The sequence below is a fragment of the Carassius auratus genome, chromosome 31, assembly GCF_003368295.1.
Source record: "Carassius auratus strain Wakin chromosome 31, ASM336829v1, whole genome shotgun sequence".
In the NCBI taxonomy this organism is placed as follows: Eukaryota; Metazoa; Chordata; class Actinopteri; order Cypriniformes; family Cyprinidae; genus Carassius; species Carassius auratus.
The window spans coordinates 14,461,736-14,482,176 of NC_039273.1; the positions used below are offsets into that span (position 1 = coordinate 14,461,736).

Below are 20,441 nucleotides of genomic sequence, written 5' to 3' on the forward strand. Positions count from 1 at the left end.
GGGACTATAACTTCCAAAAATAATGCAAAAGGTCATTAAAGGTTTAGATTGTTCCCCGCACAATGTTTTCTATATGGCATATGAACTACATTTAAGCTGTATTTTGTCAGCATTTTTGGAGCCCCAGTACTTTAAATTCATTATAAAGAAAAAGTTAGGCAGGATTTACTTAGATTCACCATTTGAGTTTCAAAGAAAGTAAGCCATACATGTTTGTAATGACATGTGGGTAAGAAAATACCCATTTTTGTGTGAACTATCCTTTTAAAGAACATTAAATCAAGTGAGTGTCAAAGTTTGATTGCTCTTAAAAGCCTAATGCCTTTTCAGCCAGTCTCACAGATTGCTAGCTGAATGAGTTCACAGAGGTCTGGCTTTATCTTGGAGAACAGCTTTTGACAGATGCTTGGAGAGTATGGGTAACGTGTATGGTTTCCTGTCCCCTTGGGCAAGAGCCGGGGTGGAAACTGAACAGCTTGGCCCAGCAGAGGCTGGTACAGTGGCATTGTCTGGTGGTTGGCACCAGTCCTGCGCTGGGTAAACAGGGCCCAAGTACAAATGAAGGGGTGAGCGGTGTGACAGGAAGGGCTGAAGGTTCTCATGGCATTTACACTTTCTAGAGGAACTGATAACAGAGAACTATATTATCAATATTATCAAAACAGCCCAGTTTCACATATGTATTATGAACTTTGGAACTTCACAACGAGGCTCATTATCACAATCCCTCATGATTTTCCAGAGAAAATAGTTCTAATCCTGTTGGGAAAGTTATTTTAAATGGTTCATTTTAGAAAGTGTACACAAGGGAGGCATCAAATGAGAGTTAAAAGAGGATTTACCTTTCACTGCTTTTACAAAGACTTGCTTCTCTTTACTTGGGTCCTTCTCGTCAAGCAAGACTCCATGAAAAATGCGGCCAAAGGTCCCTTAGGATAAAAAAAACCCATTATGAAATCTCAGTGTACATAAATATACATGAACTGTCTCACATAAGAAATGAACCAGTCTCAGTGAATCTGTTTCAATGAACAGTGTCAGGGTTAAAGGATTGAAATTATTATTTTAAACATCATGAAAAGAACAAACATCTATCTTGCTATATGTGCTCCTTTTCTTTGGGATAAAACAACATGCCAACTGTTGCATGGTGAAAAGCACAGCAGGTATGAACGGGTATCCTGGATGACCTCAGAGAATAAACATAGCATGTAAATACCAGCAGGCGCAGGACTGCTGTTTGACATAGCTGCAGCTGCCATAAACTCAGATGACACTTAAGAATGTAATGGATCAGCACATCTTACAGATCATTGAAACTCAAAACAGGCTGACTTGGGGTAGTGTTACTATTGATAGGGGCCAGCACCACATTATCTACCCTCTTATCTGATCCTTTTTTCCCTCTCGTGCTGCCATGCTTGTCATAACATGCCACCTTACCCCAAGTCAGCTTGCTGATGTAGAAGTCTGCTTTAATTCCTGCTTGTGATTACTGTTGAGTTGTCCTCCATTCAAATATGAACACAAATGCATGCAAGACCAATAATTTTGAAAGAGCTTTAGGGAAAATGGTCACAACATTTTGTGAAATAAAGTTATGTGAGGTGCAATACTGTACGTATGTGGTACACATGACCTTTAAAACCTTAAGTCTATTATTTGATCAGGAGGAGCAGATTTGGTTTGACTAGAAGCAGCCAGCATACACTGAATCTCATTCAATATGATTCATAACTGAGAGCAAGTAGCGACTTTACAGTAGCATTTTTCCTTGTTGAATTATACTACCCATCGTTTTAGTGGGAGGAAGGGAAATCAGACATGGTAGGACAAAGGAACAGAACACTGGCCTTAAAGCTTAAAATGAGTTTACAGAACTATTATCTTGACAAAGAGAGGCGAGTGGTGATTTGCTTAACATTTCTTGAAAGCAATGTAATTTCACAGGCTTGATGAACTTGATGGCATGTCCAAAAATTTTGCTGGTAATGTAAGTAGCAAGATATAGCGGTTATACTTTGACATTCATTATTCAGATGTAATAAAAATGTTCTTAAGTGAATTCATAGAAATGTCCTGGTAAAAAGTATTGTCCAAATGTTCCATGGATTGTGTGTTTCTTTGTTGCAATGGAGAACAACAAATGCAATTGCATCTAACCTAAAAAAAAAAAAAAAAAAAAAAAAAAAAAAGGAAAAACATTGCATTATACATGATGCAACTGTCTGGGTTTCCGTTACAGCTTTCAGCTGCTTTAAGGTAGTTTATGATAAACTGGTTAAAGTGAGAGGAAAACTGCAGTCAAACTCGAGACAGCCGTGGTCATTATGCTGGACTGGGGAATTTCTTGGTAGACGTTTAACTGATTGCTTAAGTTTTGTTAAGAAACCAAGCACAGCATGTCCTGAGATGTAATGTTTTATAGACATGTTCTGTGCTCGGAATCAACTGATGGTCTTAACCTGTTCAAATTAGTCACCAATAAAGACATACACTGTGTTTTACAAGAAAAAGGCAAAGTTTCCCTACATCATTTGAATATATCGGGAATATCGAATATTTCAAATTCAAGCATACTTTCCCAAAAGAAAGCTCCGAATGTCCAAAAAAGGAACCTGTAACTGCTGACTCCTCTACGCCCCTCTACTACGAGAGCTTTAATGATAGCGGTTGCCAGATAACAAGAGTTTAAGTCTCCGAATCAGAGCTCCACTGTTACAAGGATACATTTTCTGCCCGGTGTTTGCTTATTTTAAGCAATCTGGCAACCATGCGCACGTGCTCACTCCTCATTGCGGAAGAGCCGCCGACGATAATCTGAAACCACTAACAAGCTGGAATTGAGCGATCAAATGAAAGCGTCGTTCAGCCGGTCTGTGTTCTGTTGTGAGATCTCAACTGTATGGTTTGCATTTGTGATCGCAAAATAAATGCACTTACTCGACCGCTGATGTTTGAATAGAGAAACATAGGCTATGGCCATTTGGAATTACTACAGGGGAATTTCACTGATATGTTTACCAGTTTCAATAATATAGACAGAGAGAATGCAAAAGTCTTTCGTATTCATTTATATATATTTATATATAAGAAATAGCTATGTGCTTCAGCAACTAGCTCCCCATCTAAGAGGGTTTTTAGTGTCAGTAGGAACATAGTTTCATGCCACAGAGCTTCTCTTAAAACCACAGACAGTTGACAGACTTGTGTTAAAAACTTGAAAAAATGAAAATAAAATACTTATCCCAGTTGGATAGTTTAAATTGTGAATTGCATGCACTAAAAAGTTGACAGAATGCACTTTCTGTACTTAATTTGCACTGTTTCAGTTACATATAGGCCTACATGTATTCATTTAATAAAAAGCAGTAAGTGATCTCTTGGTCTAGATTTTTTAAACTGCTTAAATTAGCTGTTTAATCTAAATAGTTTTTTTTTTTAATTGGCAAAAGAAAATCATGTTTTTTTTATTATTTAAATGCAATGCAAACATATCGAGATATATATCGAATATCGTAAAAATGTTAACAATATCGAGATATCATTTTTTTTTTATATCGCCCAGCCCTACAATGACGTCATTCAAATGTTTTCAATCAAGTCAGTTCACAGAACAGTCAATGATCTGCAATAATTACAACTAGATATCATACTATGTATTTACAGCTCAATGGAGATTCATTTGCTAAGTAATGTATTGTAATAAATGTGTTAAATTTGTTGGGTGACAACAAACGTGTTCATCAGATAAACATTTGCTCTCCTCATTTGCAAAACCCCTCAAATGGTTAACACACACACACACATAAAATGCTGTTAGCATATGTTGCATAATCTATTCTAAACTGTAAGAAAAATATGAATAATTCTGATGTCATTAAAAATGAAGCAATTTTATTTTCTGGTTTGTTACTTTTTAAAATGTAACTTTTGCTTTACTCTTCAACTTCAACACCTAAACCTTTCAAAACTATAGTTTAAAACTAATGATTACGTTTATGCAAAGCAGATAGAGTCCCTTATCCTTTATCTCCTCCATTCGAAAACATCAAACTTGATTTATCCTACTGTTTATGTTGTTGCTACTTATGTTATTCTGTTAATTCATTCTTGAAAAATATGATGTATATCATAAATTATAATAATATGTTCTGAATATAAGTTATCAGACATATAAACAAATAATCAATAGCAGAAAAAAAAAACGAAAACAAAAAAACAAAACCGTTAACACGTCAATTTCGTTCTAAGCTTCACACACAGATATCAATGTATGACTTTACAAGATTTTTGAACCATTTGCTTATTTAGCCATTTCAGAGCTCGACAGCCCTTATTTCTCATTTACATAAAACGGCAACAAGGATATTCTTCGAAAATTCTCTTTTTTGCTGAACTGCAGTAAAGGTAATACGATTTGAGACAACAAGAAAACCGTTCATTTTAAAACGAACAGCGCTCTTGTGTTTTTGACCTTGATATTACCACATAACAGTTGCAGCAAATATTTAATAAGCAAAATAACTTTGAAATTTGCACTTCAAATAAAGGCCATTCAATTCAATCATATTGAGCTGGTCATAAAATTAAAAATAAAAAAAATCTACAAAAAAACACACAAAAGCAACTAAAATATATTTATATTAATAATAAATCCTACATTTCCCCAAATGTCCAATACAGTTGGTTTAATCAGATTAACTAGCTTTAGTTTGCCAAGACAGCACTTAAAACACAATTTCTTATAAATAATAAATCAGCTTCATCAAGCTTGTGGCCACATGTACATGAAGAAAGTCCCACTAATGGAAAAAAGGTGCTACATAGGGGATTTACTGCACTGAGATTTTGCAAGAACGCATGTCAAATAAGGCGGGTTCTTGACGCACAGTTTTGTCTATGTTGTATAGCTTATGTGACTAATGACATTTGTGTCAACATCTTCTGTGGAAGCCGAAAGCTGTGCTGGCACAAGGCCCAGCAGAGAGCTTTTCTGTTTGGACTCCAATTAAGTGCTTGTGTGCAGATTTCCCGCTGGAGCACAACTCTTGTGTGATCCAACAAAATTATTTTGCAGGGGGAAGTGTCTAACCTCAAGCTGAGCGGACAAATGATGCTGACGCATTTGTTTGCCATGATGCAATTTCAGTTGAACTAGCCGTTCAAAAGAACCACTATTAGAAATATATACGTTTCAGTGGCATGGAGATAAACACAGCTACTAAGAATCCAGTCTTTCAAAAGCAGTATTAACTTGCTGTGGTTTCCATGTGCGTCTATGAGGCTTGTGGGATTAGATACCTTCATGTAAGACATCTCGTAGTGTGACTCTGTCTCTGGAGATGGCGATGTCTTTGACCTTTGCCTTGGCCTCAAGGAGAGTGACGCTTCTCAAGTCATTCTTCTCTATCCGCAGTGAGGGATAACCTGAAATCAGACACACACACACACACACACACACACAAACGCTGCATTAAAATAAGTGTTAACAATTCACATTAGAACTAATTAAGCCGGTCTAATTACAGATAAATCAAAACAAAGGTGATTCATGGAATGAAAGAGGTTTGTGGTGTTATTTTAACAACTGGAACTATTTAGACACCTCATCAATTAAGTGAAACCCCAGCTTTGCCAAAGGCAAATACTGCGGCGTCACTCTTGCACAACGTTTTGGTGTTTAACTGATTTTATCGCTGTTATACAGCCAACTGTATAAGATGTTTGGAGAAAGCTGTGTTTTATTCAGTCATGAAGCTGCAGTGTACTTTAAAACACACAAGCTAAATACACACACACAAAAATGTGCTGTCAGCACAAATACCAGTACATAAGTCTGTTTAAATTTGGTTGTGACTAATGCATGTGCTGTTTTTAGGTCTGAATAATTTCCCACTCTGCCTTGTGGTAACATTATATTAGTGATTATATAAATACAGTTGATAACATGACACAATCAGTATTGTATAAAGAACTATATAAATAAAGGTGACTTGATTATGAAAACAAAACAAAATGTAAATATCACTTTTCACTAACAATACAACTAGCCAGTGTGCTGACTGATTTAGACTAAATTTCTCTCCTCAACCTGAACGTGCATGATGCTGCCCCCAAGTGGTTATTATGGCTAACGTGAAACTGCTAACGTTCCCTATAATCAAGTCTACACAGTCCTCAGGGTCTGTAAACAAAAATATAAATTCATTACAGTTTTCATAAAAGTATCAAGCATTATAGATTTTAAAACTCATTATAATAAAGATGTTTCTTGACCTCTTATGCACCAGATCTGCATTTTACAATGATTTCTGGACACTGGAGTAATGGCTGCTAAATAAAACTTTTTTTTTTGCCACCACAGGAATAAATTACATTTTAAAATACATTAAAATAGAAAACAGTTATTTTAAATTGTAAAAATATTTCAAACTATTTCTATTTTACTGTATTTTTCATTAAGAAAATGGTCTTGGTGAGCATGAGAGACTCAGTTCAAAAACATTCCAAAATCTTTGTAATCTTTTGAAATGATAAATGTTTCTACGTTAGTGTAGGCAAAGGGTTCAGTCAATGGTAGACAATATTTTCCATGGCATTTTTCCTCCCAAACTATGGTAAGTCAGCTGTTTGGTTAGACACATTTTTCAACTCACACAGATTTGAAACAACATTAGGGTGAGTAAATTATAGAATTTTGATTTTTATCTGATTTATCTTCTTGTCATGCGAACGAGAACAAGTGTTTTGTGCTTTGCATCACTGTGATACTATGTTAACCAATTAACGAGCTGTTAAAACCAATATATATATATATATATATATATATATATATATATATATATATATATATATATATATATATATATATATATATATATATATATATATATATATATATATATATATATAAAAATGGTGATGTGAGGAAGAAACCAGGTTAAAGGTAGAAGGTTAGTGAACATGATTGATTCCCTGTTGCTCACTCTATCTGCTACACAGCAGCAGAACTTACTTTTGGTTTCGTGCGAGGGGGCACCAGGGTGAGGGAAGGAGGCGCCTGCAAGCTGGAGCATGGGTGCAGAGCCAGTATGAGCATCTGATAGGAGGAGGAAGAGGTGGAGGGAGGATAGAGTGAGAGAAAAAAAAGAAAGATGAAGAGAGAGGTATATGAGGGATGGATAATCATAGCAGGCAAATGGAGCCTGAACTATTCCACACACAAGAACAAGAGTGAGACAAGAAGATGCATGGTATATAAGTATGAAACAGACTAGTGCACCAAGCATGTAAAACCACTAGGAGGCACTACACACAATGTCAGTACACAGTCTGGTCAAAATGGGGTGGATATGTCCAAGATCGACTATCCACACTGGTTTATGAAAAGAACTTAGAACTTTAAAACAGGATTGTCTGTAAGGGGGAGTATTCGCTAAGACTGGCTTTATATATTGTGCAAATCTGTGGAAACAAGATTACTAAACATTTTTAGGTACTAAGCTGCATAAATCGCTTACTACTGAGTATGTTCCGCATCTTACTTCTAGCCCCTTCTATATGCAGGTATGAATGTATGAAAACAATTTGGATATATATAACATTAGTAATGTTGGAATTGTTACGTTACCGACATCAGCTACTTTGCCCTTTCCTGCCATTTGCTAATACAACAAATTCTGTCTTGGGGCATAATTTTGCCTACCTTTTTTAAGAATATTGTGTGTCTGGACCTTTTACTAATTTGACATTGCTTTTTACATACTGTACAGGAGGGGAGGAGTCATTTGTTGGATGTAAGGAGTGACACCAGTTGCTTAAAATTAAATGTACATTTCCTGAATGAGTCAAGTGATGTTTGTTCTAAATAAAAAAAGTCTCGTACCATGTGATATTTCTAAATCTAATTAAAAGACACATTTATTTTGTGACTTAACTGTCTAAATATTTTTTGGAGCCAATGTGAATATAAAACCCACGGAATCAGCTGGTAAACTTCAACTATTTGGAAGTTGAAGGGAGGTTAACTTCCTGTTGATTTGGTCTTATTTGAGTCCTAAGTTGCAAAACGAGTGGAGGTGGTCAGCTTCCCATGGTGGGGAAAAAATACAAATAAAAAGACAACAACCTAAGTGTGAAGAAACGACTCTAAGATGGCATTAGCGGATGACAGTGAAGGATTGAGCAAATACGAGCCGACCGAACATATGACTTCTGTACTATTGTGAGGGGACGTGAAGATTTAATAAATACACATACACAAGAAAGATTTGTGCTCATTCCCATCACACAAAAACAATAAATGCTGGACTAATCTTATGGAAAGAAAATGTGGAGGGGGAATGTGTGTATCGGTTTATTCTGACCTTCTGATTCTAGTTTAGCTAATTCAATCATTCTTTTCCAATTTTCTCATTTATAAAGGAATGCACATTTGGTGTGCACACAACAAGACAAAAAGCAGCCAGAGGTGTGAAATTTAGAACAATTTAACAAGCTGCTGTCTTAGCCACAGGGAGCAAAGCATCCTGGTGATGTTTATCTGCTCTTTGAGCTTCTTCTCCGGTGGACAGACAGGTCTCTGGTTTCATCTTAAACATGGAAGAGGAGTGCAGATGGTTACGGCAGATGGTTGAGATGTTTGAGAGAGCTGCTGATCTGAGGTCAGGGGTGAGAGACGTGGTGTGGTCAAAGTCTTACTGGTGACAGGTGTAGCGTTGTTGGGGGTGTCCGCCCTCAGGTACTGGGTGGTCTGGGTGGAAGGCTGAGACAGACCCTGGGAGCTTCCACTGTCGCTGACGCTAAAAGATTTAGTGAGAGGAAATTAATTACTTTAGGAATTGAATTGCACCAATTTGAAAGGTACTTTGGCTTATATCATTACTTACTATAATAACCTCAAATCTGTTTACTAAACCATACCAGTCTTTGATTTTTAAATGCTTTCACAGCCTCTATTATGATGAAATCATCCGTTGTTTTGTTTTTTCAGAAGGTGCAAGGTTTTACCTGGCCCTGAACCCGAACTCCAGTGCATTTTTAAAATGAAGTGCTGTGTAATTGTCCCAATTAAAGCAATTAGACTCAAACTCCCAAGGTTAAACACTGAAGCCCGTGAAGAAAGACCTGAAATGCTGAATGACCTGAAACTCATCATCATTAAACCGTTCTGGTTTCTTCTGGTCTACTACTTGGACTATGGAGCAAAAACAGTCCACCGGTAGAAAATGAAGTCTGAACACATTCTTGTTGTGAGGTTAATATTTTTTTAGAAGATAAATGGAGCTCTGTGTCTTTTCTTGTAAATAGAAAGCTTTTTGTACTAATGCCCCAATTCAATTTCAGAAAAAACACAGTGAAACTTTCCTGCTCTGGTATGAAATTAGTGGGAGATGAATTTTTTTTTTTTCTTCTTCTGATAACCCCCAATGAATATTTTTTTTTTTTTAAGAAATAAATAAAAACAAACACAGAGCAAATGACTGGAACCACTATAAAAAAAAAATCTAATTTGATCTATACTACTGAGAACTACTGAGTAGTACTGATAACACTACTGTTTTGGTGCAGTTAACTAACTAAACAATAAAACACAGAAGTGCATGCATACACACACACACACACCTGTCATCCATTTCCACTCTCTTCATGCTGTGGAGGTGTAACACCGCGAGGATGATGGCTACCAGGAAGATGACGATGCAGCACACACACACGCTGATGTAGAAAACTCGTGTGGATGTGGTGGGAGCATTTGAACTGCTCGCTAAGACCAAAAGATAGGAGAGAGTTTACAAGAGCCGAACGAAGACGGTCTCACTGTAGAACCGCATTCACTAAAAAGGAAAAATACTAAATTGTGAATACTCACGGTCTATTCTCTGTATGGTTGTGTTTGGGAATGGCAGAGTTTTGGGGGGCTCCGGCTGCTCAATTCCTGTAAAGTAAAACAATAAGGGGAAGGATCAAGAAAGTGTAAGGCATATACCAGTTTACTGTTTTATATCGCTGAATGTTGCCCAACAGAGGAACTAGAAAGTTACAGATTTTGCTTACAAAAAACAACAGAATTTTTATCACAAAAAAAATTGTTGCAGATTAAAGATTAAAGGGCTTTTTCTTGTCACAGATTAGTTATATTATATATATATATATATATATATATATATATATATATATATATATATATATATATATATATATATATATATATATATATATATATATATACACACACACACACACACACACACACACACACACACACACACGACAAGCAAATCCATGACAAGCAAAAGCCCTTTAATTCTCATTATCTCTCCTTATTGTATTTCCCAAAAAGATACTATAATACAATAAATTATGCTGATTCTGATACAAATCAAAGTCTAAAAAGCAACTTTTGAACATACTTCACTGTAATTACTTTCTCTGATTATGCTACGGAGAACAATATTTTCCTTTAAGCAAAACATTGCATATTTCTCTTGATTTTTGGGATGAAATGTGACAGTCTTGATGGGTCTCATGAGATTCAGCCAAAAACATGAACTGGTTAATTGTGGTCTCTCTGTTTGGTTTGTAAATTGCTGCCAGGGCAGTAAAATCTCACTCCTTCCACACAAAGTGTAAGACACACAGTATCCTCTTGAACATCGCACACACATGCTGACCCAGTTATTCCACATTGGAGAGAAAATTGGGGCATACACAAACTCTTTTTCTTCTCTGGCCGTTAATTTGGCTCATGTGCTTCAAATAAGCAGGGAATAAATTCACTAGCTATTTCCTCTAGGGAAGCATACGACAAAAAGCCTGTGTTATCATCATCATCTGTGCAGTCTGTGGCAATGTGAAACTTGACACACAATCTGCCAAACACACAAAACTCACAGCATATTGCAGAAAAATTAAAACACACACATGTACTAAGATCTTCAGAAACAGAGATGGACTGGAGGAAATAAGGTCAAATGTATGAAAAGATCTTACTTCTGTAACACATTTTCCTGCGTTTGAAGTTAAGCACTGTGAAGTTGTTGACTGGTGTAGTCAGGTTCAACTGCACCGTTAGCACAGCCTCTCCGTCAGCCTTTCCAGAGCAGAAAAGATCCACTCTGAACACTGGAGTGACACACAGAAAGCATGCTTACTGGAAGACCAAATTTGATTTGATTAAATATTCAAGTTGTAAACACTATGTAAACACAATGAGGGCCTCATTTTCAACTTTCTGAAAGGTACGGGTTGCTTTTCTTTTTGTGCTGGCACTTAGCATTTGCCCGATTCCTTCTAAACTACACGAGACGACCAGTTAAAGACCTGTTCACACCAGTACGCATGTCCGTCGCAAAGATTTGGTCTGTTTTTGCACTGTTATTTAAGACAATGCAAACAAACATCAAACAGGCATACAAATGCAAAAAACTGGCAATAAGTGGTTTAAACAGTATTACTGACAGTATGTGTTGAAAGAGCCATTTAGATTTAGTTTTCACCATGGTGTTTATTAGGCAACACCAAATACAAGAGTACTGATGAAGAGAGCCAGTACAGGATTCTTCCTCTGTTATTCACTGTCGCTTAGCAAAATCATCTGTTCGGAAGCGCCACCAAGTCACCAATAGTTTAATGTAACTGCAGCAGCTCTGGGCATGTGAACAAAAGCGTGAATGGTATAGGCTGTTCTTTATTCACAGCGCAATGGAGAAGAGATTTTAACAGTTTATCAGTTACATTGACGCCATGTAAATGTTAATGCTGCATTAACCGCCGTCCATTCTAATTAAAATGCTTATTGCACCGAATTTGTCTTGGTGTGCACAGGCCTAACAGGAATAAAGAGTAGATAAAACCTTAAAAAAAAAAATAAGTTGTGATATATAAACTTTTTTATAAATAAACGTTTGACAAGAATAATTTTACTGATAGAAAAGGTCATTTTTATGCATGGACCTTTAAACATACAAAGACAGAGACAGAATCTTTTCACTTGAATATACAACAAATGAAAAAAAGAGAGAACTATTTGACTGACCTGAACGAGTGCGCGGGACCTCCCCCTGAGCAGAGATGTTGCTCTGAGGTTGATCCATGGCTGAAGTGTTTTCCACTTGAAACCCTAGCCTGTAATCCACCTAAACAGAAGACAAGGATTATGGAAAGTATATAAATATAACGTTATTATGGATAAAGCGATTACAAAAGTTTGGGACTGGGATGTTTTTTATTTGGTTTTGAAAAAAGTTTATTTCACTCATCAAGGCTGCATTCACTTGATTGATAATGCAGTAACAACAGTTATACTGTGAAATTTGACAATTTAAAAGTCGATTTCCATGTTTAAGTTTCTTTAAATATAATTCATGGGATGCATGTCTTTAGTGCCTCATGATCCTTCTAATACATCATCCTGCTGATTCAGTGCTTAAGAAATCTTTATTATAATTATCAGTTGAAAACGGTTGTGCTGCTTAATGTTTTTGTGAAAACTTTTTTAAAAATGTAAGGATTCTTTGACGAACAAAGTAAAAAAAAACAACTACTGACACCAAACTTGTGATTGGTAGTGTACATGGGATACAGGAACAGGCCCAAACCTTGCTGCTGGAGTGCCATGTGAAATGCAGGCTGTTAGTGTCGCTAGGGACAGGCAGGATGAAGGAAAGAGCGTAATGGTTAACCACATCATCCCTCACATAGTACAACTCAGCATCGAGACCTGTAGAGTGATAGAGAGAGAGAGAGAGAGAAGAATTAAAAAGATATAACTGATAAGGACAACAGAATTTAAACACGTTCACACAACCACCCTGCCTCATGAGAGTAAAATATAGTTATATAATGCCAGACTCCATATCTGAAAAACGTTCAAGTGTAGTATGTTTATGTTTAAGGGCTTCACCCCTCAAAGCAAAACATCTCTGCTCTCCCCTCCCTGGCCTCCTTTTTCTAACGAAGCTGTAATCTAAACAGTGTTTCCTTCCCGGCTACATTCCTGGGAGAGACTCGACCTGAAAAGCCTTTCTCCCAGTCAGCACAGAACACCTGTGATCCCAGATATACTGCAACCAGCCCCCAAAGAACAGCTGGAGAGTGGCAGTGATGATGAACCCGAGTCTGAAATCTAAAGTGGAGGCTGTTTCTTACACGAATGAGGCGCAGTGACGTGTGAAGCTGATTGACAGCTGGAATCTTCTGCCATGCCTTGAGGCAAACCTTATCACGACTGCAAGGCACCGTTGAGGGTGACTGGAGCCCATCATTCTGATGTGGGGTCTGCTCAAACATGAGGGGGATGGAAGTACACAATCCCTTTCTAAAACATATCTATCAAACAAAAGTAAATGATTATTAATATTATTATTTTATTGCTAATATTTTTGATGTATTAGATGTACATCCTTAGAGACATTTTGCTCTCCAAGGTGCCATTTGATAAAAAATAAGTTTAAAAAAAGTTATTTTTACAGTATGATAGTTTGGTTTGCATAAATTCATGTTTTGATCATTATAACAATATAAGGTATTTCAAGAGAGCAAATGTGTTGTATAAAATAATTTACCCTAAAATAAAACCTCTTATCCCTTACCTTTATTTTGTTCCATACATGTATGCATGTTCCATACAGTTAATTAGTGAATAAGAAAGTCTCTCTGTCTGTAATCTCATTATTTGAATTGTAAAAAATAATTGTGTTACAATAATATAATTGTTTGAAATGACCTTGTCTTATTTATTAGTTAGAATATGTGTAACTCAATATTGTGACTAATTGTATAAGCTGAATAGCAGAACAAAGCCTACTGATTAATCTGTGAAATAATCAACGATCAGCCAATTAATTGTTGTAATAATAATTAGATTAATCAATGATTATATTTCAATTCCCCTTCAATAAAGCCTTTAAGCTCTACAAATATGACCTTTTCTTGCCAAAACAGAGACATTCAGCTCCAGCTAGCAGCATTAAAGGATAGTTTGAGTTAACAGAAATCAGCTCTCCAGTGATATGAGGCTGCTGACCTCTTGAGCAAATAGGCTGTGTTGCCCCCAAAACAGACACAATCAAGATGCAGGAGTCCTCAAAGTTCAGACAGACGTCTCGACTAACATAATCCTCTGAGCACAAAGGAAAAGAAAATTAGCCAGCTGTGAGAGACTACTGAGGCATGACTTCTACTACAGATATACCCACAGACTTGAGACTAATTAACATTCCCATGTCTTGCACCATGTGACCTGTCTGAACCTACTTTTGTCCGCACTGCTTTGATACACTGTGGCTGGTGCTCACTGTAGCTCATTCTGGCCATTAATCTTCTTACTGTAAAGGAAATTATAAAAGATGCAACTTTTTTGAAATGTTGCTTGGGCACTTTCTCATACCCTCAAAAAGCTGCCCATTGTATCATCCCCTTAATAGTTTTCATTAGTAGCTATATGATAAGAACTTTGTTTAGTGCTCTTATGTATGTTTTCAGCAAGACTTTGTGAAAGGTTAACTACTAAAACTGAATGAAATAGCATAGCCTTTATTTCATTCTGTAACCTACAGATCTCTGTGCTAGTGTTATTAGGCTACTGGTTTTGAAAGCATCGATACGGTTTCTTAAAGATAAGATTACCAGTGCGTTTGTCTTACTGAATGTAGTATCCCATCAGCAATAATGCGCCTGTGCTCTCTACAGGCTTTTTATTTTATTATTACTGCAAGTTTAAGTGTCACAGATGCAGTGTTGCCAGGTATTGCTATGGTAACAAAAACAAAAATAAAATAATTTGCCAACACTCAACTGCAACTTCCTACTTTATTAACTAGCCAAAGTGACATATTACGTAGGGAAAAAAAGCCAAAAGATCCTCTTAATAACTGATCTGGCAAAACAACAGAGGCTGGATCCGCGCTCTCACTCCAAACTCCCTCTCAAACCACATTCACATGAATTCCTCTCCATCATTTTCACACTATGGACATTGTTCAACTTAGACAAACCGTCTAAACTGGATTATACATGCAGACACTCACAGGAAGAGTTTTAAAGTGCTAATTAGTCAGAAAACATCACATTTTATTTTTGGATATAAAAAATGACTGCAATGAGATTGGAACTGGCAGTTTCCAACTTTTGCCATTTTTGTATACAATATGCATCAAATGGTCAGTGAACAGACTGTGGACGTCTGTGCCATCTGAGGCTGAGACTAATTGAGCAGAGGCAGGAAAAGTTGGAAGTTGTAATGAAATACATAGAAGAGATTTTATTTTGTCAATCTCTGACACTAAATTGAGGATATATTGCGAAGGGAATTTGCAGCAGGAACGAGCCTTAGCTCAGTCATAGACTGAACCCAGAACAGAGGATGAAGAGGGTGTTGAAGTTCATGGGTCAAGTGTGCTCAACCCTCTGACCAGAAGATTCAAAACGAAAGCAGGAGGTTGTTTGAAAACAGTTTCCTGTGTGGCATAAAATGATCCCACCCCTGAAGAAGAGGTCCATTACAGGATGATTAGGAGATTGAGTTTATTATAACATATGTGCAGCCTGTGTTCTCCAGCTTGTTTATTTGTGACTCTGTGGGGACCATTTTTATCCTCTTTTCTTTATGCTCAAGTAACAAGTATATTTCTAAAGAGCTGCGGTTAACCATACGTCTTAAAAAAAAAAAAAGTGGTTTCCGCTTGCTGCAAAACTAAATCTTTGCATCCCCCCTCACAGCAGTGCTCTGTAATGTCTTTTTATGTAGCTTCTAAACCCCTTTCATGGTTCAATTGCTTCTACTCTGAAAAAGCAGAGACCAGGGAGAAAACATGTCCACGGGGCGAGACTTCGATACAGCATTATGTCGGATGGATCTTGTTCAAAGAGCTTGCCAAAGATCCAGCTTTGTTTGAGAGTCATCTTCAAGCTTGCCAGTGAGAAAAAAAAGAAAAGAAAAGAAAGAGACATGGCAGAACTGGAAGTGCAAAGAGAACAGGCCAGACTAAATTCTTAGATATATATCAGATTAATGTGTCAATAACTCCTAGAAAAAAAATACCACTTTTTGGTGGTTTAAAAAACATAAAAATGTACTTCTTATGATGTAATTTCCTCAGAACAATAATAATTTATGGTTTATTAAATGTGGTCTAGGACAATAAGACTTTTCTGTTTTGAACACTCAGCACAGAAAAAAAAACTGAAGTTACAGACAATACATGAATGAAATGAAAAGACATGAATGATTTAAATCCATGTAATTCCCCACAGCCAAAGGAATAGACCTGCGGTTTTGGATTTCTTGGCCTCTGGAGATCACATTTCTGTCTTCAGAAAGGTACAACAAAAAAGCGAGAGCCAGGAGAAGAGGTAAGCACAGGTAGAACAAAGAGGCTCCTGTACTCCGAGTCCGATTTATCCTCAGTCCCTCAGAGAGAGAGCGGGACGGAGGGGAGATGTACTGATCAAGTTCTAGCATAACAAATCAAATAAGAAATCAACAGACAGATTTACAAGCAGACTTGAAGCATGTTAAGTATTTCAAAAGCTTGATTTCAGAATCTTAATTTCAGATTTCAAATCCTGAAGAGCTATATCTAATTGTAATGGGCTGGTATGAAATTTTGATGGTATGATAACCTTAGGCAAAAATATCACAGTTTTCGGTATTGTGATTACAGATCTGAAATAACTTGTTAATAAATAGATGTGATTTAAACAAATTCAAACAAAAATTAAACCGTGTTTACCTCACAAACAACCCAAACTCCCGTGACTGGCTCTTCCTCAGATATGCACATTGCTCTCTGGAACTTCTAAACAAGTCACTGTTTTCCATTGGACTCAAAAACCGGTGCACTCCAGAATGAAAGCTGAGTCGAAACGAGGACTCCGTGTTAAGTAATAATAAGTTTGAATTATTTTATATGTTTCATTTGTTTGCCCATGATTGGCGTAATACCACGTTTAGTAAACCTTTTTGTATTTTCTGGTCTTATTTAATGTTGCTATATGATGATTATCAAGAGTAATTATTGTATTATATGTATATATACATATATTTTTTTTACAATGAAACAGACAAGCAAAACAAAGCTGATTAGAGACATTTATTATTTAAGACCTTTATTATTAACCAGGGCTGTGTATTGGCAAGAATCTGGCGATACGATGTGTATCACGATACAGGGATTGCGATACGATGTGTAACTGTAAGCAAGGCGATATACTGGGATATTTCTTATTTTGGAAATAGGATATACTTTTTGAAAAGCTGTCATTAAAAACACACCACCATATGCAAACCTTGGCAAAAATCAATAGGCCAAAATAAATAAAAATTGTTTAACCAGAACACAGTGGGATCTGCATTTGAAATCATCATATATATATAGACCCTGCCTTTGAAGGTTAATAGTTTAAGTTTAGAATTGTCACATACAATGCCATAACATTTAGATTTGAAAAAAAAATAAAAATTACATCTGCTTAATATCAATGAAAAATAAAATGGTTGCAAGATTCCTAAAGAAAACAAAACAAATATAAAAAATAAATACAGATGTTAAACATTCTCAGAACCTATCAACTTGGATTTCACAGGTTTTTCAGTTTGTATTTATAAATACATGGAAAATAGTAGGGCTGGTCCGAATACCATTTTTTGAACTTCGAAGCTTCGGTAGTAATCAACACCGAATATTCAAAGCTGAACATATTCTTCTCTCTAATAAAGGCAGGAATCTCTGTGTGTCTGTTTGCTTTTTCATTATGTCGAGAGCTGTTCGTCCAATCAATTTTACGCGTGGCGTGTGTGTTGCTGCAGACCCAAGGGAGTGTGGTGTTGCATTTTGGTGCAATATGGACACGCGACACAGTCAGAATTAATAAACTTTAAATAAACTACAGAACAGCATGAGCCTTATATGCTCCGAGTAACACACAGGTCTTACTTTTAATATAGACAAATTATAATTAGGCTGGGCTACTGTATGTTTTTTTATGACTGCCATATTTGCAAGTATTATCCAAGCAATTTAAGTACACGTTTTATCATGTGTAAAATTACTGATTAACATGGCGGATAAAAGCAGCTTTTTTTTCTTTTTTACACCAACAATATACTATAGGCGTACTACTTACAGAACTCAGGTGATTTTTCAAACTTCTTGATGTGCTGTTGTGGTAGGCCAGTTTCAAATCACATATTTGGCACACTGCCTTTGTCTTGTTCTTTTTCGATTTAAAGTGCTCCCACACAGCTGAGGTCTTTGGCATTTTTGTCTTCCCTTTCAGATGAACAGAATCATGACATTGACTAATGGGCAATTCATATTCAAGCGTGAATGAGAACCGTTTTGAAGGGGATGGCAGGTGTTCAAAAAAAAAAAAAAAAAAATCGAATGCCAACCCACTGAAAATTCGAAAAAGAATTTATATTTTGGTCCATCCCTAGAAAATACATGAAATACGTAGAATCGCAGAGACCGCAACACGAGCACTGTCCTAACTGCACAAAATGCCCCAACACAAGAACAAGCTGCAGCCGTCTGCCAGCGCCACATTGCTAGGGCGGACGTTACCACAAAAGCCCAAATCACACCACACTTCAGCTTTTTACACCAATAACAAACTATATTAAAGCTAACATTAGTGGCGTTCCCTAATGCTAGTATTTCCTGTCACTGTCTAAGAGAGGAAGAATGCTATCTAATGGTCGGGATATGAACTCAAATGAAACAACTGCCATACATCTTGTATGATTATTATTATTTTTATCGATATTCCATTTTTGAAAATCGATACAGTATTGCCAAACAAAATATTGTGATACATGTATCGATATTTTCTTACATAATTTTTATGAATATTAATTTGCTTTTTTGTTTTTGTAGATGTTTCTGCAAGAGAAAAGGCTGCACTAATTGTTACCCTCAATTGTTTACATTTTTAAATTTAGATTTTAATAAATATTTTATTAATAGTAATAATAGCTCAAGGTTCACAGGATGCAGTATTCACACAGGGCAGAGGAGTCAAACCAAAGAAAGTGGTGGAACATGCAAAATAAGGAGCTCTAGAGTCTCATTATCATCAAGAATGGTAGCATGGTGGCTATATTGGAGTCCCTCAATTGTGAGAGTTCAGCTCAGATAGTCAGGAGGGTAATCAGTGTAATACCAAACAGGTGTGGGCTAAAAGTAAATGATACACTAGCAGGCAGGCTGACCCAGAATGCAACGCTGCAATGGACAGAAAACCACTTTCAGATGTGACTGTGGCACTTCCAGGACACTTTTCATAGAACTGACATGAACACATTGTAAACTGAACTGGATGGGCTGTGACAGAACAGCAGGAGACCTAGTGGAAATGGCAGTGGTATCACAACTTAGACAGCCAGTGAAAAAAAAAAAAAACTATGGTGAAGTATAGAAAGAAAACATCTCCCAGCAGACGTCTGACCTGTGGAAGACCACAGCCCAGTTTGAGATCAACTGCAATTACCACACACACATTCTACCCTGCAAGATTTCAAAGTCTTTCTGCTGGTGTTGATAGCCTGAAGTCCCACTAGCATAATAAATAAATGAAAATTAATTTTCTGCAATTTAGAAAATAATTGTCAGCTTTACTAAAGAGACTGCAGTCAGACTAATCCTATTTAAAATGAAACAAAGACCTGAGGTGCATACATTTTTATCCAATCCATTAGGAATCCTTCAAAAATACAAACCATGTACATTAATTCACATATCAACATTGATTTCTATAGACCAACGTGTCTTTTCATACAACAAAATGTCCTACAGAGGGAGACAGGATCTGGAAAAAAAATAATTATGAGTTTACAAATGAGTTTACTTCAGATTCTGGAAATTTTCTCATCCACTTGTGTGATGATGATCAGCAAATAGTTTTCCACATTTCTGAGGAAAGTGTTCATCCAACATGATGTCATGGCATTGTTATGTAGTTACTAGGGTGGTTTGAGTGGTTATTTCCATGCCTTACTGACTCAAATCAAAAGTGTCCATGCAAAGTTTATATGATATTTTGTTGTCTGTATATGGCTTATGGTCACTTCTTCAATGTAAGTCTATGGTTCTATTTGTTTGATTAATTGTCTGCTAAGTGAGGATCACCACTCTGATCACTTTATGTAACAGAACTGTTTTGACACTACTAAAGCATAAAAATACCCATTATGTTTGCAGGTATTTAAGAAACACGCCAAGTTAATATACTTGTTTATCTGAAAAACAATGATACAGTCAGTTATTATCCTTTAAAAATGAATGTTCCGGTCTCTGTTTTGGTTTGTGGTTGTGGTTATTCTCCAATATTTTGAATTTGGACTGCAATACCTAGTTCAACCACTTGTTGTCAATCCTACATACAGCAACTTTAAACAGCCACACAAATTATTGTGTGTTAAGCAATCATGTACAATA

General features: G+C 36.4%; 1 protein-coding gene across 2 annotated transcripts in view; it reads right to left on the minus strand.

Annotated features, from left to right (window-relative positions):
- The window catches only part of LOC113050626 (tyrosine-protein kinase RYK-like), a 45,563-nt gene that overhangs the window by 11,417 nt on the left and 13,705 nt on the right, over positions 1-20,441 (minus strand). The window contains exons 2-10 of one of the 2 annotated variants that reach the window (XM_026213802.1): positions 12,603-12,724; positions 12,041-12,140; positions 10,996-11,127; positions 9,875-9,940; positions 9,628-9,769; positions 8,704-8,804; positions 7,019-7,102; positions 5,305-5,430; positions 843-929 (exon numbers count right to left, since the gene is read on the minus strand). In XM_026213802.1, the coding sequence (XP_026069587.1) occupies positions 843-929; positions 5,305-5,430; positions 7,019-7,102; positions 8,704-8,804; positions 9,628-9,769; positions 9,875-9,940; positions 10,996-11,127; positions 12,041-12,140; positions 12,603-12,724 (960 nt within the window). The remainder of the gene's footprint in view (positions 1-842; positions 930-5,304; positions 5,431-7,018; positions 7,103-8,703; positions 8,805-9,627; positions 9,770-9,874; positions 9,941-10,995; positions 11,128-12,040; positions 12,141-12,602; positions 12,725-20,441) is intronic. The other variant, XM_026213804.1, reaches the window with a different exon arrangement.